At 39.8% G+C, this 26,735-nt stretch overlaps 3 protein-coding genes and 1 non-coding gene across 4 annotated transcripts; 2 read left to right on the forward strand and 2 right to left on the reverse strand.

Moving 5' to 3' along the window:
• The first annotated feature begins 1,933 nt into the window (after positions 1-1,933).
• On the forward strand, positions 1,934-10,313 carry LOC111592565. The gene is made up of 9 exons (XM_023304862.2): positions 1,934-2,059; positions 2,478-2,975; positions 5,171-5,290; positions 5,976-6,060; positions 6,192-6,655; positions 8,025-8,758; positions 8,812-8,982; positions 9,042-9,195; positions 9,531-10,313. Exons 2-9 carry the CDS (start codon positions 2,628-2,630, stop codon positions 10,074-10,076), a joined length of 2,622 nt encoding a protein of 873 aa, XP_023160630.2. The 5' UTR covers positions 1,934-2,059; positions 2,478-2,627; the 3' UTR covers positions 10,077-10,313.
• Positions 10,314-13,025: 2,712 nt separating this feature from the next.
• Positions 13,026-17,529, reverse strand: LOC111592627 (serine-rich adhesin for platelets-like). Its single transcript, XM_030223201.1, has one exon. It carries the CDS (start codon positions 17,490-17,492, stop codon positions 13,140-13,142), a length of 4,353 nt encoding a protein of 1,450 aa, XP_030079061.1. The 5' UTR covers positions 17,493-17,529; the 3' UTR covers positions 13,026-13,139.
• A 2,876-nt stretch (positions 17,530-20,405) lies between these two features.
• Positions 20,406-21,887, reverse strand: LOC111592634 (fibrinogen-like protein 1). The gene is made up of 3 exons (XM_023304977.2): positions 21,773-21,887; positions 20,690-21,702; positions 20,406-20,629 (listed from the first exon to the last, which is right to left on the reverse strand). Exons 1-3 carry the CDS (start codon positions 21,848-21,850, stop codon positions 20,509-20,511), a joined length of 1,212 nt encoding a protein of 403 aa, XP_023160745.2. The 5' UTR covers positions 21,851-21,887; the 3' UTR covers positions 20,406-20,508.
• A 1,254-nt stretch (positions 21,888-23,141) lies between these two features.
• Positions 23,142-23,213, forward strand: Trnam-cau. The gene has a single exon. It is a non-coding gene; the product is annotated as a tRNA-Met (tRNA).
• The last annotated feature ends 3,522 nt before the right edge of the window (positions 23,214-26,735 follow it).

Consider the following 26,735-nt stretch of genomic DNA (forward strand, 5'->3'; position numbering starts at 1 on the left):
TCTCGAGCACCTTTTTCTTTGCATATTTGTTTTGAAAACTTTTCAATTGCTTACTGGATTTTCACACAAATAAGATGCGCACACACATGCACACCCACTCTCAGAAAATGTGGAAAAGCGATGAGGAAAATATTGGGAAAAAGGTGGGGAAAGTTTGAGAGACTCTCGTCTTGTATATACAGTCTCTTTCCCTTGTTCTCGGCCCTTTGGACTTTTCACATGGGTTCGTTCGTTTCTGCCTTTTGCAATTTGTTCCCAATTGATTTCAAACACTTCAAATTTATTGGTTTTCAAAAACTTTTCGAATTTTATTGTTTCCGCTAATTCTTTTGTCCAGCTCAACAGACGCAGCCGGTCAGAGACAAACAGCCAGGCATTCAACAGTCGGTCTAAGTAAAAAACAAACAAGTCGGTAATGCCGTTGCTAAGAGAGGCGGATGATAGCTTTTGTGGAAAGGAATAGTGCAGGATGCGCAGTGCATCCTGTCAGCTATGAAAATGGCCAAAGATATATGCACCAAAGTTAGGCCGGAAATGAAAGTCATAGAAATGAAGCACTCTATATATATGTATATATAACTATATGTATTTGGATTGGGTCTTATCTAGCATTTGTTTTTAAAGTATGTGAGCTTTGGGCTTAAATGACATTTCAATAAACCTACAACATATGTTGGGGTAACATTTTACCTTATTAAGGTCATTCATATATTCATACATTCATGCATTCATGCATTCATACATTCATACATTCATACATTCATACATTCATACAGTCATACATTCATACATTCATACAGTCATAACATTCATACATTCATACATTCATACATTCATACATTCATACATTCATACATTCATACCATTCATACATCATTATACATTCATACAATTCATACATTCATACATTCATACATTCATACATTCATACATTCATACATTCATACATTCATACATTCATACATTCATACATTCATACATTCATACATTCATACATTCATACATTCATACATTCATACATTCATACTTCATACATTCATACATTCATACATTCATACATTCATACATTCATACATTCATACATTCATACATTCATACATTCCATACATTCATACATTCATACATTCATACATTCATACATTCATACATTCATACATTCATACATTCATACATTCATACATTCATACATTCATACATTCATACATTCATACATTCATACATTCATACATTCATACATTCATACATTCATACATTCATACTTCATACATTCATACATTCATACATTCATACATTCATACATTCATACATTCATACATTCATACATTCATACATTCATACATTCATACATTCATACATTCATACATTCATACATTCATACATTCATACATTCATACATTCATACATTCATACATTCATACATTCATACATTCATACATTCATACATTCATACATTCATACATTCATACATTCATACATTCATACATTCATACATTCATACATTCATACATTCATAAATATAGGTGGAAGTCATGAGAATCGCACAGAAGAGACATATTTATTTTTTTATTGATAATGTAAGTAAGGTTAAGTAAGATTATACTGATTATTTAGTCAAGTTTTCTATTCTTTCACTTAGGTGCTTTGTTATGGAGTTTCAATTTCTTAAGAATTATTTATTATGATTGAAGAAGGTTAAGAATAGCCCAGATTCAATTTTGATTTTATTTCGAATGAAAATTCAATTGTTCCAGTAATTCTTCAGCAGTTTAGCGCGATTCTTGTTTTATTCAATCATCAGCTGTGGAAATGCGTGGAAATGCAGCAACAGCTGTCTCTGTGGTCATCAAGGAACTGCGCATGTCCTGAGTCCTGTTGTTTTTTCTGCTAAGCACAGAGAGAGACACTTGGCTGTTTTGACAGTTGACATAACGAACTAGTCGAAAATATAGCGAAAGCGTGCGAAACTACTAAGATCTTTGTAAAAGCCAAGTGTAAAAGGTTTCGGCTCTTCTGAGGTCTAGTTAAGTGTACAAAGTGCTATCCAAAATGTATTAAAAAGGTGAAAGATGAAAAACTTCAAGGCAAAGGCCAGAGCTTGGTTACAATGAAGTATTGGATTGTGGACACATTGTTTCAGCTCAGGTCAAAGGGGTCTTTTGCTACTTTCATACGCTTTAGCTTCGGCAGGAAAACGCACAGAAAACGTGAAAATTCGCTTGAATTTCACTGTGTTAAGCTTAAAACACAATTCAGGAAAAGCGCTGCACAAATTTTTATTGATTTTTCCTGTTTGATTGGCCAACAAGGAAAGCTGCCAGGCAGCGGCGCTTACGCTCTCACGCTCTTTTCCTTCCCTCTCTCTGTCTCTCTCTCTTGCTCTCTTGCTCTCTGATTCGTTGACATTTACACCTTTTGCGTTTTGTTTTGCTACGAGTGTTCATTGCTAATCAGCATGTTGAATTGGTTTGCCTTTTCAGTTGCCACAAAGTAAAAAAGAACAAGCTATGCCAAATACTTAAAGTCAAGAGTTAACCCATACGCCAAGCCAACCCAGCTCAAGCAAGCTTCCACAAGTGTCCAAAAACTAACCACGTACCCACTCACCCACCACCCACCTGCACTCCGCCATGTTAGGCAGCAGGAGCCCCCCAATATACAAGCCGCTCGCATCGGGATCGGGGGGCTCCGCCAGCGCCAACAATCTCAGCTCTAATTCCAAATCGAGCAGCCACAGCTCCCTGAGCGGCCATCCCTATCAGCAGGCCTACACTGGTCACTCCCACGCCTGTTACCACCATCAGCAGCAGCATCAGCATCATCACCAGCATCAGCATCACAGTCAAGGAAGTCGCACGTCACTAACCCCAACGATGAAGCGTGGCAAGAAAAACTGGGGCAGTCGAGAGCGATCCAGCATGAGTTTTCTGATTGTCATCCTCTTTTTTGCTGTCTTTGGCCTCATCATATTGACCGAGGTAAGTCCATATTCAAGTTGATATATCCTGTTTATTGCTTATTATATGTATTCATAAAATGTTGATTCATTTAATCGACGTTGCGTTTAGGCTCCATGGGTTTCCAAGGGGCTTACTATGGGAAATGAATTGTTGTAAAAATTGTTGTCTAAGATTGACTTTCATAATTATAATTTGAAAACGTTACAATGATGAACAGATGTGTGTATTTCCGCTACTCTTAGAAATATATGGAAAAAGAGGAAAATCTGAAATGTTCATAGTCTGTCTGTTCATCATAGGAACTTAAGCAGTTATCATTTTTTTTGCTATCAATATCTATAATGTATGGAATATACATTTAAAATTTTAAATTCTTCCTTTTCTGGATGCGAGATCATTAAACGATCCTGTTATGATTGTTATATACATTTTCTCAAAACCAATATACGCTGAATTTCCATTTCCATCGATGCAGATCCCTATCAAGAAGATATATACATTAACAAATCCAAAGAGTATATCAGCTCAGTATTTAATATATTTATTATATGTATCCATCAAAATTTCAGATAAACCTTTTTATTTCAACTTCTCCATTGATTAATTATTAATTATATCAGGTAAAAAGCTGAATTTATCAGCTTGATCACAAATAGACTTTCATATATAATTTCCATCTTCTGTAAGAGTCTATTTATTTTTATATATTAATTTTATGCACAGCCCGTGCTGCTGTTGGGCTGTGGTCGAGTGCAATGCAGTCAGTTGCTCCGACTTCTTGCTCAACTCTTGAGTCTAAGCTATAATAATATAATAATATATAGGCTTCACGTTCACTACGAACTGCAAGCAGTGCTTTAGATAAGAATCACAAATCTAAAATCGACAACAAAACTCAGAGCTATGCTTTGCATGTGTCAGAGATAGTCAACGATCGCAATCAGCAAATATTATTTATAAATATAGAAAAGTAGCAAAATCTATGTATACATGATATATTGATAAACTTTAAATCTATGCTAAAGATATGTGTAAGAGTTAGTGATTAAAATAAAAATTAATTAATTAAATATTGATTACATTGAAAACTGTGATCTCTGTATAGCAGATGGGCATGTATGTAACATACATATGTTTCATGTTAGTGAGTGAGATCTTAAAACTAAATAAAAGAAAAATTAGGATAAAGTAAAAGTTTAGCTTTATCTTATAGATCTAGTTTTTTTTTTTTTTTTTTAAGTAAGTTACTCATTTAAACTCATGTAGTGATCACTGAAAGATGCGATTGTATGTCAACTCAACTGGCCAGTAGTGTAATCCAAATCAATATAAATGTCTTGATTCGAACTGAGGAAGGAATAATACAGTTTACGATTCGAAGCTGAACAATTCAAATTATTATAATTATAATTATTATAAATTAAAATGAAACAAGCATTTTCAATTTTAAAGTATATGGAGCAGTACCACATACCTATGCAAAAGTATTTATTATCTATTCATTCAGTTCTCCCATAGGCTCTTCTGAATGATATATGCCAAACGGTAAATCTTTTGGGACTTTCGGTCCCAATTCTAATTGCTGTGTCCAACAAACTTCAAAGTCGAAACTATAATATAAAATAGAGAATTGAAAATTTGTCTTATTGATAAATTGAAAATTTTCTATAGTTAACAAGAATTAAGACTTAATTTCATCAAATAAAAAATATAAAATTTAGTATCTCAAATTAAGTTCTATGATTCTTACGATATTTCTTCTTGTATCTCTTTAAATAAGTTGGGCTTGACTCGAAGAGATAATAAATCCAATACTGATCACTATGATTCTCATAATCTTTTCAATAACCATCGCCATAAATCTTATTATAATCGAACACAAAGTTATTTTACACATTTACTATGTCTAGTATATATTTGCATTGCACTTAAAGTCCATTTTCAAGGAAATTTATAAGCCAATTCACAGGCTCATAAAATATGCATTAAGCAATTACAACATTGTGTTGGATCGGAGCACCTTGCTCCGGTGCGGCTGCATTGCGGACGCATTTAAAATTCAGCGTGCAATTAATGACGCGACCAGACGTTAATTAAAATGCCAAAAGCGTAGCTAGAAATTAGCTTAAAATGAAGCCAGCCATCATAAATTTATCCAGCCAAGCCGCCCACAAATAGCACTGACTGTTTTCTTTGTGTCTTTCGCGGTGCAGGTTTTCATGATCGACGAGCGCTCCCACAGCGGGCTGATGGCCATGAGGGCGGGTGGCGGGGGCGGAGCCAGCCTGGGCGGCCGCTTGGGCGATGCGATGCCGGATTATGATAATGTTAAGGTAAGTTTTGTTATGCAAATCTATGTGGCGCTGGCAGCCAAATGGTCAACAATTGTTTTTGATGCTGCTCCACCTGCTGGGGCGATACGGGCGTGACAGCTTAACTATTGCGCCCATTTTTATGGTCCCCAACTTATGGCGGGCCGTGGGAAAACAAAAGATGTTGCCATTCACCATTCGCCATTCGCCATTCGCCATATTTCGTTGCATACTTTGCGGCTTGCGGCTTACGGGAGGCAAAGAGATTTGCATATTTAAGCAAGCAGCATAGCGCATAATGCATATGATTTACTTATCTCTTCTCTTCTTTTCTGTTTGCTTCTTTTCTGCAAACAAAAGCTGATTTATTTGCCACGCTGCGCCCTGCAATGCACTTTTGAAACCACAAGAGCAGCATAGCCCCCAAGCTGACAGCTCTCATATCTAGTGGGTTTCGTGGCCAACTCTTTTGTGTTCCTTTGCTAACACCTCCAAAATCTCTGACTGGGTGACCTGTATCATAAAAACAAGTGAATTAAATTTTATAAAATCCTTTCATTCACATCACAGAGTGAAATCAAGCTAAACTAAATAATTGAAATGGTCAGCAGTTGGTATTATTTGGGCTAAGCTCAGGCCGTTTTCCTTATTCTGAATTGCACTTATTAAATTGCATTTTTGATTTACTATCAAATTGTGTTTGCAGGATGACTACGATCTGGACGACAGCATTCTGAGTGATAGTAAATTAGGTTTTATACAGTTCCGTGACAATAAACTTAAAATTCAAGGTGAGTGGTAAATGGCAATCGGCGACACACAATGGCAAGCGAAATGTAATCAACGACAGCTATGTGTGTGTCTGAGATAACAAAAGCCATCCAATACTGAGATGGAGCTCATAGATTTGAACATTTCACAGAAGCCGCAGGCGCCGATGGTCAGCGTCCACGGTATGCGGGCATGCTGCTCAATGGCGCTGCTGGAGCTGGGGGCGGCGTTGGCGAGGGAAACGGCGCTGGCGCCTTTGGCGTGGGTGTTGCTGGCGCCAGTAACGGGCTGAACATGCCACTGATACCATGGGGCCAACTGCTGCCCGCCCAGGTGGAGGAGACCCTGCCACATTTCCCATTTGGCACGGCGCCCAACGACGGCGCCTGGCAGGTTGTCAATGGCACCCGCTTCAAGTTCTTTGTCTATTCCGCCTACTTCGATCGACGCGATGGAGCACGCCTTGTGCGCGTTATTGGCGCGACTAAAACACGTGGACCAGAGCGCGTCTGGTGCAGATTCTGGTATGGCCCAACGACTCACAACAGCAGCGAAACCTCCTCCTCAGCAGCACGTGCCAAATACACCTCGGCCACGGTAATGGCTCGCGTTAAGGTGAGTTAAGCCAACATCGCGGACACATTTAATTAGCCTAGGCTTGTCTATATCCTCCCAGTCTCATAATGACTTAAGGAACTAAGCTATTTGAACATGGATTGGGTGGTTCCATTGAAATTTAATTATGGTCTCCAGCGAATGTATATCCTAGGCAAAAGGAAATATCTTTGGCTTGGTTTTTTAACTTGAAAGCTATGAAAGCTATGAGAGCTAAAAAGTCTTATTTTATATATAATTAAAAGCCATTGAACCTCCCACATTTGCAGGATTAAAAAATAAATGATTTTTCTTCTGATCCGATGCTAAAGTTAGTATACTTTGCATATCGCACTTCATTATTAAAGTCCTTTAGATAAATATACAACTCGTGTTGCTTGGAGCTCGTCAAAAAGTAGATCTTATCGAGACCCAAGAAGAATTCGTTGGTCAGTGTACCAAAGCCTGATCTGTAGTCGCTCATAGTCCGGTTAAAGTTTTCAGAGCCATCTTGACGACGTTGAATAAATGTCCAGCCGGAATCGGCCAGACTCGAATCGCAGGAAACCTCAATGGGCTTGGAGCAAGTAACTTGTATTTTGAATATACCTGTTCCTCTACCTCTGCAGCTTGTCATAATATCATCCTTGGCTTCTACATTGCCCTCAAGTTGTTTAATTTTAGCAGCATATTCAATATTTCGAGACTTAAGACTCAGTATTTCGGCATCTTTTTTCCTGAGCTCTGCATTTAGATCTTCGGCATGCATATTTTGGGTGACTGTTTCATGTGTCAGTTCCTTAATTTTCTTTTCAAGCCTTTTATCATCACATTTCCGTCGTCTTTTGCATCTATGTTCTTCAACTCTTTAATCAGTCGCTCTATATTATCATTTTTGGTAACTATGGCATTTTCTATCTTATCGAACAGTTCGTCTTTAGTCAAGCAGAAATGTTGCTGTGACTTGCTTAGTTGGAGTTGATGACCAATGGCTTTCGGAAGATATACATTTGAATTGATCTGACAGATTAAAATGGATGGTGAAATGAATTCGTATGAAGCGCATGTTCAATTAGAAAGCGTTAAAATCTCAATTCCGGCAATTTCTTACGCCGATTGTGGAACGAATATTCTGCTATAATCAGCGACATTAGCCAATCAAAATTATTGACAATTATGAAAACATATAAGTCCTTAAATGGACACTTAATAAATTTATGTATTATATTCCCTACAAATAGGTATTTGGGCTCATGAATGTTTTTTCCGCTTAGCTCTGTATTTAAATATTGATTTAGTATATTAATGGTTGTTCATGCATAGGAATATTATTTATATGTTATTTAATTTGAAGTCTATTGAAGTATATTATGCTGTGTTTTCTTGTTAGATTATTCGTGAGAACTGGAATCTGAAGTACAGCGCGTGTTTCGTGCTGTGCCCGGTGCGTGTTCCATTGTTGGAGGTGCCACAGTTTGTGAGCGTGGTTTCCAGATTGCGAGCGCCGCCTGGCAACTTGATAACGTTGCGCAACACGGATCAAGACATGGACTTTGCACAGCAGTCGGCACCGCCAGCGCAGGGCAATGTTAATGCCACGGGGCGCAGTGGAGCCACTCGTCGACCCATGGCGCAGGCACCGCCCAGCGGCGAGCAGATACCTGACAGGATGGCCGTATGTGTGAAGCCGTTTCACTTTAGCTACGATCAGGCGTTGTATCTGATGGAGTATCTGGAGTTCTATGCTCTATTGGGCGTCTCGCACTTCACCTTCTACAATCATACACTTGGTCCGCACGCCTCCTGCGTGCTGCAGAGCTATCAACGAGGGCAGGTGCCTGGCAACCTGACGGCCTTTGACTGGGAGCCTCTGCAGCCCGCCGAGGCAGCGACCAATGCAACTCCTCGAGTGCTCAAGTCGCTACACTACCAGCGACCTACGGTCAGCATTTTGCCCTGGAACCTACGCATGCGCTCCCAGAAGGAGATACGCACTGAAGGTCTATTTGCGGCCCTAAACGATTGCCTCTACCGGACAATGTATCGCTACAAGTATCTGGCGCTGGTCGATCTGGATGAGTTCATCGTGCCGCGATACACGGACACGCTCAACGACTTGTTAAGGTGAGTGGAACCACGCCCAGCCCAAACGCATTATTCACTTACTTCTTCGACAGATCACTCAACCAGCGTTTTCGCAATCGCAATACTGGAGCCTATTCATTCCAGAACGCCTTCTACTATCTGCAGTTCGCAGACGATCCGCTCGCCAGTTCCGGAATTTCAGGCGGCAGCGATCAGCTGGGCAGCGTGCGTGCCTCTTTGGTAACGCAGCGCAAGACGCGCAGGTGAATAAGCTGTGCCTGAATCTCCAGATAGTCGAGCTAACTTTAATCCATTCAAACAGGCGCTACAAGTTGCATCCGCAGAAGCAACGCTCCAAATATATTTGCAAGCCCGAAGCTGTGGTCGAGGCAGGAAATCATTTTGTCTGGGAATTCTCGCCGGGCATGGGATCACTTAATGTTCCACCAAAGGATGCCATATTGCAGCACTATCGGGTGAGTTAAGCTCTGTTTTTAGTAAACAAAATAATCTAACTTCAATTGATTAACAATATTTTTACTAGAAAATAAACAGCAATTAAAAAAAAAAAAAAAAAATTGAAATTTATTTTTTTTCTTTTAAATTTCTGCGTTAGTTTATTTATTGACTAGGAATAATAAAACCAATTTCTAAGTTGTACTTAAGATTAGTATGTCTTGGCATGGAAAATCTGAGATTTGATGTTCATGCAGCAGTTAATCAATTTTAACAACTTGAGCAGATAAAAGTTTATAGTATTCTATATTAATTAACTATACACTATACACACTTCTTATTGGCTTTGTGGCAGGTCTGTGAATTTGGAGGCAACGACTGCATTAAGGCACCTTCCATACTGGATCGCACCACCACCAAGTACGTGAACCGCCTGGTGCAGCGCGTGGATGCTGTCTATCGGCATTTGAGACAGCGTTGCGATCTGCCCGCGCTGCCAACGCTGGCCAAACGAACGAATGCCCAGGCGGAGCAACAGCACAACGAGAAGCCCAAGTTACTACAGCAGATGCGCGAATTGAATGCACAGCAGCACCAGAAGGAGCAAAATGATCACAAGGATCAGAATGCGCCGCTCAAGACAGCAACGAGTGCCACAACGAAGCAACAGCAACAGCAGCAGGTAAGGAAACCGATGACGACAACGAGAGCCCAAATTAAGGGCAACAGCAGAGCACAGAATCCACTGAGAGCAACGACCACTGCGACCCCCAGGACAACAGCAAAGGATCAAGTCAAGCAGCAGCTGCTGCCGCCGGCGAATGTGCGCAAGAAACGCAAGCTGATCGTCTTTGAATTGGATGACATGGGAATACCCATAGCACGAGTCGAATACCACTGAGAAATGGTTTTAGTTGGCGAAATAGTCGCCTAGACGCTGGCCTCTTCTTGCATCTGTGCCAATTAAGTTAGTTGAAGTTTTATCAGTGAATAAAGCAGAGCTTGATTATTTTGAATAGGTTTTAGTGTTTGGGTTGTGCTTCAGCTCGGTTGTTCCAATACATTTTGCTCAGTGTCATATCAGGAAACGAAAAACTAAAAACGAAAAACGAAAACAGTCAAAAAGAGAAAGAGAGACAGAGAGAGAGATTCTCTCTTACGTCCCTCTAAATTCTCATGACATTTTAATCTTATTTATATATTTAACATTAACATTTACGAATAACATTGGAAAGTTATTTTGGTCATCCTACAAATATCTCAATATGGTATGCATAACGAAATTATTCCTATTCAAAATTTGAACAAAATTCCTAAGGATAAAGTCAAACTGTTAGCGTAAGTTTAGTGTAAGCGCCCAAAATTAAAAGTACTGTTAGTTATACGTATTAAATATATTCTGATTTACCAATTGCATCAGTATTTGCCGATCCTCAAGCCAAGCACCAAGAACAACTGATAGAAACTACACCTAGCTAGTCCTCTTGCTCGGTCTACGGACCGGAGACACTATTTAATTGAATAATCAACAGAACGAAACGAATTTTAAAATGCTTCAAAGTATCGCACGTATATTTTTTTTGCCTTGATCTGCGTAAATCCAGCAGCAAAAGTAAGATGCATCTATTAGATATATATACCGATATTTATACAAAGTATCTAGTCGTAATGCTCAGTAGTTGATAAGCAATAAAACTCGACCGATTATATGGGAGGTGTTTTCCAATGAATAACAGTCAATAAAATTGTGTGCAAAAAACAACAATGAAAATTGTTTAAATATATATTTTTAATGGAGATTCGGTTGGTACTTTTGCTTTTTTACCCCTCATTTTGTATAGTGCGACAGACTTATAACTAGAAAGTTGTATGACTAAGGCTCTTATAAATGTCTTATACAGAGCATTTCATATTGACTGAAGCCAAAAAGCGAAATACACATGTATTTACAGATTATGGCTAATATAACAATATGTATCTGTATGCTTACATCCCTATATCCCTGAAATTCTCTGTTTATTCGTATAACAAAATGTTCCCAATTTAGTATTTCATACAATATTGCAGATTTTGCGTGTATTTCATTTGTGTGCTCATATAACAGTTTGAAACATACATTTTAGCTAAATATACCAAAAGTTAAAGCTTGTTTCATAATATAATCCCATATAATATGCTATAGAAGTTTTTTAAGCTTTCAAATTGCTTTGGAAGTTCGAATAAAAGCTTGAAACATTATGACATTACAGAGTTTGGGTACTAAAGCTTCCATATTAAAATGCTACAGCATGCTTTTCTTGTGCAATATGACAGTTTCTGGCATAATAGCCCTGCTACAGCTGAAATAACGGCTTTATTCATATGCTAGTAGCACAAATTTGTCATTTGGCGAAAGCTTTGAAAGCTTGTATAAGACAACCATAAAAGTGAAATTTATAGTAAAATACGATAGAAATACCACTTTGCACGGTAAGCAAAGTAACTCATGAATGGGGAAAAGGGAAATCACTCAGAAGGTAGGGGAAATTGTAGGAGCAGAAATGATGAACAATGAAAAATTATATGGATTGTTGCATTTGTATTAATTAATAGTTAGATTAGATATAAACTGAGCAGCAGGAGCTGTACACACACACATACACATACACACACATATATATATATATAAATATTGCATAACTACAGTTCTTTGTAGATATATGTTTTTTGCAAGAGATATAATTGCATCACTTAGCTCTGCTCAAATATTTGCAAACGTGCGCAGCACGCAAATATTTAATCAGTTGTTAGGAGCTGTATTAAGTTACAGCAATTGAAAACAATAAAATCAATTAAGTAATTAAAGATAGCTGTAAATCGAGTGGCTGCTTGTCTATATATCTTATAAATATATCATTACATACTCTATTAAATAAATTTGACTTTTATCTTAGCATGGGTTCAAGAGGAACGATGTGCTTAAATCCCACTCAAAACCACAGTCACTTTATCAAGTTCAATGTTTACTTGGATTTGGTGTAGTTAAAAGCTGATAGCCATATATGTATATATATATATAGAAAAAGAGAGTTGGAAGAAATGACTCAAAAGTTCGTATTTTGTATTTTGTAAATAGATAATTTTTTCTTTAAGGCAATTTTCATTGCTACAACTCCAAATAAGATGAATGTCAAATAGATAGACTTTGTACTGATATTGAAAATATCGGACATAGCGTAAGCCAATTTTTAAATTTATTTTTAATAATGTTCGCCTTTTTTCGATTTGAATCGAACTTTTTTGCTCATAATACTATTCTCAATTATTTGTCGTAATCTAAAGCTTTTCCTGTAATTAAATAAATGCTAATTTGATGTATCAACGTATTAATAAAATGGCCAAGCTTCAACCAGACTTGGATTTAAGCGGTCTCCTCGTCTCGCAATTTGATTCGAAACCCAAGAATTTGCAATCTATAGTCCATAGAGGAAGCGGGTTACGATAAAAAAGGCTGTAAAAAAGGATATACCGGAAATGTAACAGGAAGCAAAATGACTTAATGCGTTGCAATTGCCATAGCAATGGTCAGTCATGGCGACGGGCACGGGAACTGCTGTGGGAAAGGTGTGGGGCTAACGTTCCGGTTACGGAACACCGATGCACTTAAGCAGGCGGCGCACGTGGTGCTTGGGTCAGCGGAAAATGGCGAATGGCGATTGGCGACTGGCGAATGGCAAAGCGGCAAACGGTGAATGGCTTCATAATTGCAATGGAAACGAAATGGAAATGGAGATGGAAATGAATGGCTGCCACATGGGTCGAGCGGACCGCACAGAAACTGCGACGTTGCATTCGTAGAGTAATCGACTGATTTTTGCATTGAGCTAAGATTTTTATTATGCTGCTTTTAATGGCCCACCACCAGGATTATTATGCTACAATATTTTGAATCAGGAATTTCCCTTAGGTCTAATTACGTTGCGGTTTAGTCGGATTCCGATGCGCTGCTACTGGAGTCTGGAGTCGATGTACTGCTATCGGATTGGGCTGTTGTTGTTGTTGTTGATGCGATCGGATTGACTTTAATGATAATATCAATATCTTTTATGCTGTTGGCCTTTTTCTTGTCTAACTCCGTCAGAACGGTGTCAATGTCGCTTTTAGCATATGTTCCTGCTTTGACCAGGAGTTTGCTCTTCCTTGAGACAGTCTGGAGATCATTTTGAGCGTTGTTGAGCTTCACTTCGATACGGTTTATATTGCTTGTACAGCGGCCTTTGCTTATGGAGCCTGCCACACATTGGTTCATTGTATCAATCAGAGACCTAGCGTCTCTGGTGTAGCCATAAATTTTATCTTCTATTTCCTTCTCGAACTGACTCTTTTGTTGCTCGAAGTTTTGCTGAGTGCGCTGAAGATTTCCTGTAGAGCGTTCGATAAGCAGCTTAATGACATTGTTAGCCTGGCGCACGCCAACTGCATTGCTTTGACTCTTTACTAGCTCCAGTTGCGTGTCTCCCCATGTCGACAGCTCAGTTAGAGTGGTGGTAACCGTCTGGCTGAGATCGGGAAGGTTACTGTTTATTTCGGCAAGTGCAGTTTCGAGCTCGACAACAGTTGAGCTCAGTTCCTTTAACGCTGCCAGCCCAGTGCTCAGTGCGGCAATGGGATTCTCAAGCTTTTCTATTTCTCCTTCGAGAGCTGTAATGTTGCCAAGTAAGTTTTCTCCCGATTCGGCTAAGCCACTGGTCAATGTCTCAGATAATACACTTGAGGATGTCGATGACGATGGCGATTCGGTTTCAGTGTCTCGTCTTGTCCTCCACAGTTTCCCGGCAAGACTCTTGCCTCCTTCAATCAGCTTGGAGCCTATGTCGCTAAAGAAAGAGGGTTCATCTGATGAACTCTCGTCCAAAGGCCTTTCACTGGAGTCCGATAATGAGTCTTCGTCGGGTTCTGGTAAGTTGTCGTCTATAATTTCATCAAAGTCCCTTTCACATTCAATCATATCCTTAGCCAACTGCTTAAACACAGATGCAAGTGCTTTACTAGCATACAAATTAGCTCCGACCAGCGCTTGGCTCTTCCTCAGCAGTGTTTCCAGATCGTTATTGGCAATATTTACCTTTGCTATCAAATCGTTTAATTTGACTGCACACCGGACGGTGCCTATGGGCCCTGACAGACATTGATTCATACTGTCAGTCAGTGCTTGAGCAACATTTTTATAGTTCGTTGCTTTTTCCAGAAGCTGTTGTTCAAGCTGACTCTTCTGGACCTCCAGATCACGCAGGGCATCAAGCAGATTCTGGGTGGATTGTTCAAGAAGCTGCTGAATGATATTAGCCGCCTGTGGAAGACCTGCGCCTGCGGTTTTATTGTTTACCCTTTGCAGTTGCTCATCTCCCCACTCCAATAATCCGTTTAGCGTGTTATTAACCTTATCGCTCAGATCATCGGCAAGTTTACTACCTACATCGAGGAGTGTAGACTTCAGTGTCAACGCTGATGAATTAAGTTCCTTCAGCGCAGTCAATCCCTTTCTTAGTGCATTTCTTTTCAGTGGATTCTTTTCGCCTTTAATCTTGCCTTCAAGATCTGTTATACTGGGTAGAAGGTTGTCCGTTAAAGCGTCCAATTGACTGATTAGTGCGTCGGAGATTGCGGCTGAGAGCTCCTTTCCTAACTGGGTAATATCAGCCAAGAACTGGCCCTTCGAATTGTGTAGATCTTCCAGTATGTCTTTGCCAAGAGCAGCACCGTCTCTCGTTGCATTCAATAGATTCTCGAAGAGACTTTTGCTGCTTTCACTCAGCTTGGATAATAAATCGGCAAAGATTGACGATTCCTCGGATGAGTTGCCGGATTCGCCATTGGATTCTCCATCGGATGCTGAGGATGATTGACCGTCTGATTCTGTGGATGCTTCCTCGGATTTTTCGTTAGAAGTCTCACCATCAGATTCCGATGATGATTGATCGTTGGATTCCGTTGATGCATCGTTGAGTTCAGATGATTCTCCATCGGATGACGCCTCTTCGGATGCTGATGACGATTCAGCTGTTGATTCTGTTGATGGCTCTTCGGTTCCAGATAATTCTCCGTTAGACGTTGCCTCGTCGGATGCCGATGTGGATTCATCATTTGCTTCTGTTGATGGTTCTTCGGATTCGGATGATCCTTCTTCGGGTGAAGCTCCATCGGAAGCTCCATCAGATGTTGTTTCATCGGAAGACGATGGTGATTCATTGTCTGATTCAGTTGCTGCTCCATTGGAGCTTGTAGATAGTTCATCTGCCTCGGAGGATGTTTCATCAGATCCTGTTGCTGTTTCGTCAAGTTCGGATGAGCCTTCATTGGATGTCGTTCTAGCATTTGTGGTTGCGGCTTCAGTTGTGCTTGGTCTGTTGTCAATTATGTCATTTAAGTCCTTTTCAGATCTGAGCTTTTCCTTAGCCAACTGCTTCAGCAGAGATGCAATTCTTTTACTCGCATATAATCCTGTCTTGACAAGCGCTTTGCTGTTCCTCAATAGAGTTTCCAGCTCGTCCTTGGTAATGTTTAACTTTCCTACTAATTCGTATACTTGTAATACACACTTGGCGCCGCTGATAGGCCCTTCCAGACATTCATTCATTTTAATAATCAGCGCCTTAGTGTCGCCTGCATAATACCTTATTTTTTCCAGGAACTCTTGCACAAGCTGACTCTTCTGGAGCTCCAGATCACGCAGGGCACCAAGCAGATTCTGGGTGGATTGTTCAAGAAGCTGCTGAATGATAGTAGCCGCCTGTTGAAGACCTGCGCCTGCGGTTTTATTGTTTACCCTTTGCAGTTGCTCATCTCCCCACTCCAATAATCCATTTAGCGTGTTATTAACCTTATCGCTCAGATCATCGGCAAGTTTACTGCCTACATCGAGGAGTGTGGACTTCAACTTGAACGCTGACGAATTAAGTTCCTTCAGCGCTGCCAATCCCGTTCTTAATGCTTTTCTCTTCCGGGAATTCCTTTCGCCTTCAATCTTGCCTTCAAGATCTGTAATACTGTCTAAAAGGTTGTCCGTTAAAGAGTTCAATTGACTGAGTAGTGCGTCGGAGATTGCGGCTGAGAGCTCCTTTCCTAACTGAGTAACATCAGCCAAGAACTGGCCCTTCGAATTGTGTAGATCTTCCAGTATGTCTTTGCCAACAGCAGCACCGTCTCTCGTTGCATTCAAAAGGTTCTCGAAGAGACTTTTGCTGCTTTCACTCAGCTTGGATAATAAATCGGCAAAGATTGAGGAGTCATCTGATTCTCCATTTGGTGCTGAGGATGATTGATCATCTGATTCTGATGATACGTCATTGGGTGCAGACGATATACCATTATCTTCTGTTGTGCTTGCATTGGGGCTAACTATGTCTTCCAGATCTTTTTCGCATTTGAGCTTATTTTCGGCCAATTTCTTGAAGAGCGATAAAACGGAGTCCGTAGCTTTCACTCCGGCCTCGATCAAATCCTTGCCTGCCTTAAGCAGACGTTCAAGCTCATCATGTGCGTCCCGCAGATTCTCGATCGATTCCTCAATGAGTGACTTGCAACGAAAGCTGCTGAGACGGTTGCAGCTGTGCATGGCTTCAACAAGTTCCTTGACGTAGTCGCTGTATTCACTGATCTTATCGTTCAACTGCTGCTCAATCAGGGTCTTCCTAACCTCAAGCTCCTCTAGAACACTGATAAGGTTCTTGGAAGAGCTTGATATGAATTGTGTAATGACGTCTTTCGCTTGCTGCAGGCTAGCTCCATCGGTGCTCTGTTCCGCCCGGTCCAGTTGTTCCTTACTCCAGCTCAACAAATAGTCCAGAATTTCGCTTAATTGACTGTTAACTTTTTCACCGAGCTGCTGATTGATATTGGGCAGTGAGGACTCCAGATCCGTGGCTACTGAGTTGAGCTGCTCAAGTGCTGCTAGTCCACTGCTCAGCGCGGCTTTCTTTTTCGAGTTCTTCTCAGCAGCCACCTTAGCTGTGAGCTCCGCAATGCTGGTTGAGAGGGTTAGTGATAGGTCCTTAATTCCTGCCGTTAACGATTCTGATATTGCATTGGATAGATCTTCCCCTAATTCTGAGACATCGTTCAAGGGGTTTCCCTTGGCGCTGCCTAGCTGGTCCACAAGGTCGTTGCCAACGGTTGCGCCATCCTGTGTTGCATTCCTTAAGGCTTCGACAATACTTTTGCCTCCGTCCTCCAGATCGTTCCATATGTCATTGAAGATTTCTAAACTGAGCTTGCCCCAAGTGCCACTAGCGCCTAAGCACAGCGTCAGCAGTAGCAGAGTTCCCTTGATCGACTGCATCTCGTCAGCTGAGCTTCCAGTTCATCGTCGACTTTTCAATTTCCGCGCCTTTTATATCGAAAGCCGGACGGCAGAGCACGGATATTTGAGCACAGTATTTGCTTTCGTTTTACGATCAAATATTGAAGCAGCTGATACAAGCGACATATTAATATTTGCCAACTATTGTCCGGTTTGCCCACAGACTGTCAGCGCAATTATGCGGCGAGTGCGGAGGGCCAATAGGCATCCACATGCGGGCAAATGTTGCGTCAACAAAAAAAAAAAACAGTTAGGCATTTACATAATAAATCTGCAGGGCTGAGTGCGTGCAACAAAGTGAGAATGTGCCTGTCACAGACTATGCGAGTTCAACAACTGAATACACAGCAATTGTCTCATAAGTTGACAATGTATTTACTTGAGTTTCTATTTATTACTAGACTGATTAACCTACGACTCTAACCAGTCAAGTTTGACCTAACAAAACATGGCTCGCTTGCATTTCCCAGAATTGATTAAATTTATTTATTATTTATTTATGTTTGGCATATATTTATTATATTTTACTGTCATATTTAAATACATATTTGAGAGACATGAAGCCAGTGAATACATCATATAAAATTACTGTGTAATGTTCTACGATGATCCTCAAGCAGAAAGGCACAATGGTCTACTGTTTTTGACTTATTTTAGTCTGGTTTCCACTTCCTTGTTCATGCCTAGGCGACATATTATTTGTCCACTTTAAAGAACGAGTCTACAGCAATGAAACTGACATATGTTGGGGCTAAGGCTCCAAAGCTAATGGAGATGCAGCGTATATTCAATAATCAATAGACGAGGTCAACAGTAACTCAATTATCGCGCTCAACTTTCGAATATATCGATTATCGAATTATCGCATTAATATATCGGTTGCATTCGAAATTTCGAGTCTTTAGTATCAAAAGTTTTCAAAACCAAACACGCCCCTATAAGATCTAAACAGTAACTTACGAGCCATTGGGCGTGGGCCTATATCTATTTACTATATACTCACTTTAGTCTTGAGTTACCTACACGAGTGTGTAGTCCAAGCGTGCAGTATATGAACGAGTTAAAAGGTCAAAAAATAAAGTGCTTATCTGGACTTATGCAAAGCTGCTTTCGTTTAAGCTAGCTTATGATAGGACAGAGCGAAATTTTATCCAAAGAAAAAAACTCGAGGAAATTTGCTTGCATATCACATTCATTTGATATGTCATCGCATGATGCAAAGTTCATAATATGTGTTGCATGAATTGATTTAATTTGGCCAATTGAAGAATAAACTAAATGCGGGTCGCCCTCGCATGGGAAAGACAAAGGCTAAGGCAAAGACAAACTTTTCATTCATTTTGCAATTTAAGGCCCACAAGGGGCGACCCTTGCCTTACTTTGTGCATAAATAACTAAATCGGCATGCAAGGCATTCGAGAAATCCTTTATGCATACGGCTAGCGAGGCTCGTACTTGAAATAAAAGTTTGGCCATGCTCGACTGTCTAATGCCCTATTCAATTTGAAATATTTCATGCGAAATTTCAGCAGTTGCCCAGGTACTCGGCGGCATAGATAGGGGATAGTATTTAGTAGTAAATTTTTAATCAAGACTCAGTCTATATATCATATATATCACATATATCATATATATCTTATATCATATATATCATATATATCATGTATATCACATATATCATATATATCATGTATATCACATATATCATATATATCATATATATCATATATATCATGTATATCACATATATCATATATATCATGTATATCACATATATCATGTATATCATATATATCATATATATCATATATATCATATATATCACATATATCATATATATCATATATATCATGTATATCACATATATCATATATATCATATATATCATGTATATCACATATATCGCATATATCATATATGTCAAGTATATCATATATATATTATTTCAAAATAGATAAGTCGAATGATCTCTGAAGAGTTGTTGTTTCATATCCCAAGTTCGGAATCGCATTAAAAATTGTCCGTACTGTGGCTCTTCTTCTAAAAGAAATTAATTCATTCACATCATTCGAAGCTGAGACAAGATTCAAATTGTAAAACAAAGCTAATATACCCGTCTCACTAGCCTATAACTGCCATACGAAATTATACTGTGGTAGATGTCTCTGGTCTGTATTTATCAGGCCTTTGCTTGGTGCTTTTCAAGGTAGCCGTGGGCGACATACGGCATAAGCATTTTATTAGTCTGCTGTTTGTTTTGTTTAATTATGCTGTCATTAAGTTTGTCACACACACAGATGCACACACACACACACACACACACAGCTGAAAGGCAAGGACAACTGTTCAACAAAAGCTTACATGTCTAAACGCAATTATTGCCGAGTTGCGAACGAAGAGCAGCGGGCATCAGACAGCGGAACGTTGCGCAGGGACAATGCGCTCTGCATGTTTTAACTTATATACTTTTTATGTGGCTGGATGGCGGTGGGCAAGTGGGCGTGGCTGGCTAGCTATCCAGTCACTGTCCCGATCTGCGACAAGTCGCACGGAGTCCGTTGGCCACTCTCGGCCAGACATTTAATTTGCATTTTCCACTAATTGGCTTGCATACGCTACATTCTCGCTTCGCTTAATTAATTTAATTAGAAATATGTTTTGGCACAAAGAAAGACTCGCTCTGTGTGTGTTTTTGTGCGTGTGGATGTCCGCTGATAATTAGCAGAGTATTTGGTGGCTTATCAGTTTGTCCGCCCAAACTCTTTCGTTACATCGAGTGGGAAATCACAATACTCTAAGGACAATTAGGCTGCCCTTTTATTGGCAATAAAATATATATTTCTGATATATTTATTTAACTAGATCATTAGCTGAGTTTCAAGTTTTATTGGGTTTGTCTTGTAGTCAGTGACTGCTACAATTTTTACATCTGCAAGTTCGAATTCTGATTTGACCATTGAATAATTTAACATTATTTGATAACGCATTAGACTTTCTAGTCCACTGGCCTGATCATCATTTGAACATACTTAAGTGAGTCCAGTTTCCATGTATGCCATTCAATGCCCTGTTTTTGTTTACTTTCTGCCACTCTTCTGTATATTCCGTTTAGAAAGCTTCAAATTAAATATTAATTATTTTCTTTCAGTGATCTATTAAATACTTCATCTACTTGCCTGTAGCCACAGCCCTTAAACCACCATCCGGAGCCACAGCTCTGTGCGCAATGAATCTTAGTCAAGCTATCGTGGTCTTTGTCAGTCGTTGAGAATTGCATATTAAGATTTGATGCCATTGAATCGCCTGCAGTTCCAGAATAAACTCCCAACGATTTTAGTTCAAAGTTCTCCTCCTGTGCTCCGATGCTAAAGTTAGTATACTTTGCATATCGCACTTCATTATTAAAGTCCTTTAGATAAATATACAACTCGTGTTGCTTGGAGCTCGTCAAAAAGTAGATCTTATCGAGACCCAAGAAGAATTCGTTGGTCAGTGTACCAAAGCCTGATCTGTAGTCACTCATAGTCCGGTTAAAGTTTTCAGAGCCATCTTGACGACGTTGAATCACTGTCCAGCCGGAATCGGCCAGACTCGAATCGCAGGAAACCTCAAAGGGCTTGGAGCAAGTAACTTGTATTTTGAATATACCTGTTCCTCTACCTCTGCAGCTTGTCATAATATCATCCTTGGCTTCTACATTGCCCTCAAGTTGTTTAATTTTAGCAGCATATTCAATATTTCGAGACTTAAGACTCAGTATTTCGGCATCTTTTTTCCTGAGCTCTGCATTTAGATCTTCGGCATGCATATTTTGGGTGACTGTTTCATGTGTCAGTTCCTTAATTTTCTTTTCAAGCTCTTTTATCATCACATTTCCGTCGTCTTTTGCATCTATGTTCTTCAACTCTTTAATCAGTCGCTCTATATTATCATTTTTGGTAACTATTGCACTTTCTATTTTATCGAACAGTTCGTCTTTAGTCAAGCAGAAATGTTGCTGTGACTTGCTTAGTTGGAGTTGATCCTCTAACGACTTGATAGTCGCTTCGTGGTTTTGGTTTCTGCTCGTAAGTTCACCGAACTGACTCTCCTTCGACTGCACAGAGGCGGCATATTGCAGAAGGGGCTTAACTATCTTGTAGCAATAGCGGCTGCACTGTTCATCCATTTTTCTTGAGGCAGCGCAATGCTGAAATGTACACGAAGTGTGCCACAATTACAGATCACATTCACAATTTTCATTCAAGAGCTTTGCTTACACCGTTCTCGACTGTCTCACCTGATACCCCTGGCAGGGTTATCAAAAAGATTAGCAATAGCTTTCGCTTTAGGTACATTTGAAATGTTCAGACAGACGCTTGCAGTCCACACTCGAATGAAATAGCTTTTCAACTGAATTCAGCTGAAGCGATAATTAATTAGAAAGCATCAAAATCTCAATTTCAGCAATTTCTTATCAGAGACAGGCGATGGGCTTTCGAGTCTTCTTCTATCTTCTATTATCAGCTTTATAATATATATGCTACTCTATGTTGTTGTGAACAACAACTTTTATATACAGGTGTTATTGACTGTGTTATGTTCGCTAGCTTAAATGATTTATGCAAAGGGCAAACGAATGCCGTGTGAAAGTATTTTCATTTTACATTTCTTGTACTCTCGACTGCTCTTAGTCACAAGCAAATAATATACATATATTTAGTCTTAATCATTCTCTACTGATTATATATAAACTATATTATAGAAAACGAAACTAAGTGGTTATTTAATGGCTTAGAATTGCTTCTGCATAATTTTATATATTTTAGTGTTTGAATCAAATGCAGTTTTGAAGCAATAGCAAGAGAACAGCGATCTCCTTAGCTTGAGCAATAAGTATTTGTGATAGATTCTTCCCATATATGTGTCTAATTGGCCGTTGTTAATGGGCATTGTCTACCTGGATGGAACACCTCACCTGCGATATCCGCTGCAAACTAGTCGTCCACATTACTTCACTTCTTCCAAGCGATGCATTCGTGGCTCTTTGTAAGTGCACCTCAGCTTCGGCGCTCTGGTGTTGGGAATGCTTTTATGTAGTTTTCTGACCTCAGGTCCAGCAATGAATGGCCAGCCATTGAGGCAGGAGCCGGCAGCTGGGGTGATGATGCTGCCATCGCATGGCATGGCATGGCATGGCAATCGCGGCCATTAAGTCATTTTGTTTCCTGTAACATTTCCGGTATCTTTTTAGCAACCTCGTGCCGCTGGTGGGGCTGCTCCAATCTGCTGGCCTGGAGCTCTGTAAATGCTTTTAAAGTTGGTGGCTGCTTGTTCAATTTATTGCCTCGCCAAATGCACAGTTGCTGTTGTCGCTGGCCAGCCAAATGCAACTGCCTTTCAAATTGCTGCACATAAAGTGTTGCCCTGAAATTAACTTGCGCTCTTTATGCTCAGCACAGATAAAGTTGTGGCAGAACTTAACATTAATGATGGGCCTTCGCCATTTAACTGCTCCAAATAAATGTTCACGCAGATAACATTTGCAGGGCTTAAATTATAATTTTGTTTACTTTACAATCGGCTAACAATTAGCTCGAATTCAAAATAGAAGCTGATATTCAAGGGATTGACAATCAAATCATCAGAAGCAGAGTGGCGCAGTGGAAGCGTGCTGGGCCCATAACCCAGAGGTCCGAGGATCGAAACCTTGCTCTGCTATGAGGAATTCTATTTTTTATATTTTATTTTCAAATTCCTGCTTTTTAAAAATACAACATGAATAAATACTTAGCGACACTATCGCAAGAGCTATTTATTATCGTGAAATACATTTTCGTGGGCGGTTACTTTAGTGTCTCGTGTCCGAAGGATAGAGAGCAGTATCGGTCGGTGTTTCGATTATTGTTTTTGTGATGATTCACGCCCAGACGCCCCACGTATGCCTAACACAGAGCATAATGCGACCACGAACCACGATCTTGATGCTGCGCGAGATAGCTGATAGCTCGACAATAATTATGCAAATTTCATACAAATGTTCAGCATTTAATTTAATTCTGTGTTTCGGTCAAATTGTGTAACCCGCCTTAAAAGATAGTTGTGTTCAGTTGCTCATAACTGAATATCTGTAATATAATAAATATAACAGTTTCCATTCTGAGAGTTCATGTTATGTCAGTCTGTTCGTCTGCTTATTAATTTTGTGTTACATTATGATGTTGGTAATCTCACAAATGCTCATTCAATAGGCAACATTGTGCACCTGGCACACTTGAAGGTAGATAAAACTGTAATATATCAATATAAACTTATATTTCATGCGTGCATACACGTGCCATGATCGTAAAATCAGCGCAGTTTCGACTGAGAGTTGGCTTTCTGCACACTCAATCACTTAAGTGGAACTACAGCTGCAGCTGAGACCTGCTGGCATATACATTTCAGTGCAATGCCCATGTGGTATGTTTTTTGGTAGCTGTTGCTGCCATCAACACTAATTTAAAAGCCTTCGTAAAAATCAGAGTGAAGTGCGTGCAGAGATTGCAGTGGAACAGTTTTTCATGCACGCCTTTGTCTAAGTGAATTCAGCCAACAGTAAAAATATGTGTGCATTAGTTTGCATATGCCGGAAGGCAAGCCTAAGCTCGAGCCCAAGCTGAAGCCCCAGCCCCGGTCCAAATCCGAATCTAAAACCTATGCAGGGGGGCAGCAGCATTGCTCATACGCCGCGTTGGCCGAGGCGAGTGCATTCTGTGGCCCCCCTGGCGCACATGAGGCAGATTTAGTGTGCCAGGTTTTTATCTTGTCGCGATGCTATGTGCCGTTTTGGTCGCTCTGGGGATCAAGCAGCAACAGCAGCAGCAGCAGGTACCAATGGCAGCAACATTTGTTCATATGAAAATGCCTGACGCGCTTTACCTTTGCCACACAGCTCTTCTAACTGTATTGCCTGGCAATCCCATCTACAACTACCTACACTCCGGCTGCTAAATGTGTAACGGCAGTCACTTAGCGCACTCCTTCGTGCCCTTTAGCCACCGCTCCATGCGGTCGTTACTTCATTGGCACAATCCCCAGACTCTGGCTGCTTGGCTGCACCACAGTCGAGTTCGCCGTGTGTTTGGTTGCTTTCATTGTTTTGCTGTGCTTTTATATATATTTTATTTTTGTTGCCTTTTTATTTTTTCGCCACGTATTTCCCTTTAATGCGCTGCGGATTTGCTGTGAAATATGCCAGCACCGAGACCCAAACATACGAGCCGAAACGAATGTTTGTGTGTGAGTGTAAAGTGTGTGCCCCTATCTGGGCACAATCCCGGTTGGCACTGCGGCCCAGCACTTTTATGGTAATTAAGTTTATGCTAATTTAACTTATTGCCACTAAGTTGGCCCACATATGCGGCCAGCCGCAAATGCTGAAGTCGTATTCTCGCATTCGAAATGGCAATCCGAATATACAGCACGTGCCGCCATCTAGCGGCTGGCATTGAAAATGCATTAAAATGCAGCACTAAATTGAATCGTCGGCCATTAAATCCAAAGTAATTTATTTAATTAAAGTCAACACTCTATGGCAAAACAAAAGTTATCAGCGTCGATAACACTCTGCTGCAGCCCAACTATTTCGGTCGGGTTTAACTGAGTGCATAATACTCTGTCAAGGGCCGAATTTTTAATATAGAGCTCTATTAGATGAGCTCTAAGAAGGGGTCCATAGTAACTGAGCTGTTAATAATTGAGGCTGTCAAGCGAATGATATATGACATTCTTTGAAGTGTCTCTATATATAAATATATATTTATTTATATATGTATATATAAATTTGATATACGAAATGTCTAAATTCAATAGGTTGATTAGGTTACGATAATTATATTATAATGGGCGTGTCAACAACATTTTCACACTTTCTAAATTGAGTATAGGAATTCATAATTTCTAGACTGGAGCTCCAATTGAGTCAAGATGCTTTCCAGACAGAAATATAGACATTGAGCAAACACATACTGTATTCCCTCCTCAAAAAACGTTTTTTCTATTCATATATTTATAATAAATGTTTATTAAAATATATATTTAGCAAGCAACAAAATGCAATTGTGTTGGCTAGTGTAAAGTGCATTATGATAAAGCCCATGTTGCACAGTGCGTATGCTTGACATTTGACTTTCCCATTTGCTGCCCTTCACATCTCTACAGATGCACATAGATATCACATATATATGTAGACAATTATATATGCGTATGCATATATATATATATATATATTTATATATATATATATATATATATATATATATATATATATATATATATATATATATGTTCGCATTATGTTTAATATTTACGACTTAAAAAGCAAACGCGTTATTGTGCTCTACCCCTGTTCCTGTTGCAGTCCGATTTTTGTGCATGTAAATTGCATTTAAAGCAATAAATCAGTTTTAATCAGCCCACGGTCCACGCAGCTGAGCCTTGCCGAATAGCAACTGCGTCTGCTCTGCACCAGATAGGCCTCTTTATAAATATGCAGACACACATACGCGCACTTATATGCATTCGCTTATACAGGTCCATCCACATATGTGCGTCTGCATGTGCATGGGCAGGTTGGCTGGCTGCGTGGATCTGCGACGCAGGTGATATAAGTAAACCCACTTGGTATGGACAGCGCTTCATTAAATAGTTTTGTGTGCTGATTATTATTGAATTCAGTTGATTAAAGTGCGTGGATAAATGGAAAAGCTGTGCGGATAATCATCGGCAATCGTTCTGCGATCTTTTAATCCCTTTACCGAATGAATATTCAGTTGAGATTGAGATTGAGATTGAGATTGAGTAACTGGTTGAGCAGTTCACAAATGCTTCAAGTTCTTACCTCTTTGAGTGTACTTGTTATTAACACCTTGATCGAAAACATTTTTGACGCTTAAGATATTTTAACAATTTGGCAATTGCCCAAAGAGACTTAAAGCTAAAAGATAAACTCTGAAAGGTATCATTGTATAATACGCCGAGATAGCGCAGAGTTAAGCGTGTCTCCTAGTCAGGTAATCCCTACCAAAAACACTTTCTGTTGCTTTAAGTTCCGTCTTGGATATCGTTTCTATTAACGTTATAACTTCACATATTCCCAAGGCTACCTAATTTAAAGGTTTTTCTATTGTTTCCCATTCTTATTTCTACTCGAGTGCATAAATCTCTGGAGGTAGCAGCTGTTGTTGCAAAAGTTACTTCAAT

Source organism: Drosophila hydei, unplaced genomic scaffold, assembly GCF_003285905.1.
Source record: "Drosophila hydei strain 15085-1641.00,03,60 unplaced genomic scaffold, DhydRS2 tig00000149-arrow-pilon, whole genome shotgun sequence".
Taxonomy (NCBI): domain Eukaryota; kingdom Metazoa; phylum Arthropoda; class Insecta; order Diptera; family Drosophilidae; genus Drosophila; species Drosophila hydei.

Coding starts and splice junctions, on each gene's coding strand:
- LOC111592565 (XM_023304862.2), top strand. CDS start 2,628: ATGTTAGGCAGCAGGAGCCCCCCAATATACAAGCCGCTCGCATCGGGA. Junction 5,291..5,975: donor CGGATTATGATAATGTTAAG/GTAAGTTTTGTT, acceptor TTGTGTTTGCAG/GATGACTACGATCTGGACGA. Junction 9,196..9,530: donor CCATATTGCAGCACTATCGG/GTGAGTTAAGCT, acceptor GCTTTGTGGCAG/GTCTGTGAATTTGGAGGCAA.
- LOC111592627 (XM_030223201.1), bottom strand. CDS start 17,492: ATGCAGTCGATCAAGGGAACTCTGCTACTGCTGACGCTGTGCTTAGGC.
- LOC111592634 (XM_023304977.2), bottom strand. CDS start 21,850: ATGTACCTAAAGCGAAAGCTATTGCTAATCTTTTTGATAACCCTGCCA. Junction 21,703..21,772: donor GTGAGACAGTCGAGAACGGT/GTAAGCAAAGCT, acceptor TGTACATTTCAG/CATTGCGCTGCCTCAAGAAA. Junction 20,630..20,689: donor TTTAAGGGCTGTGGCTACAG/GCAAGTAGATGA, acceptor TTTAATTTGAAG/CTTTCTAAACGGAATATACA.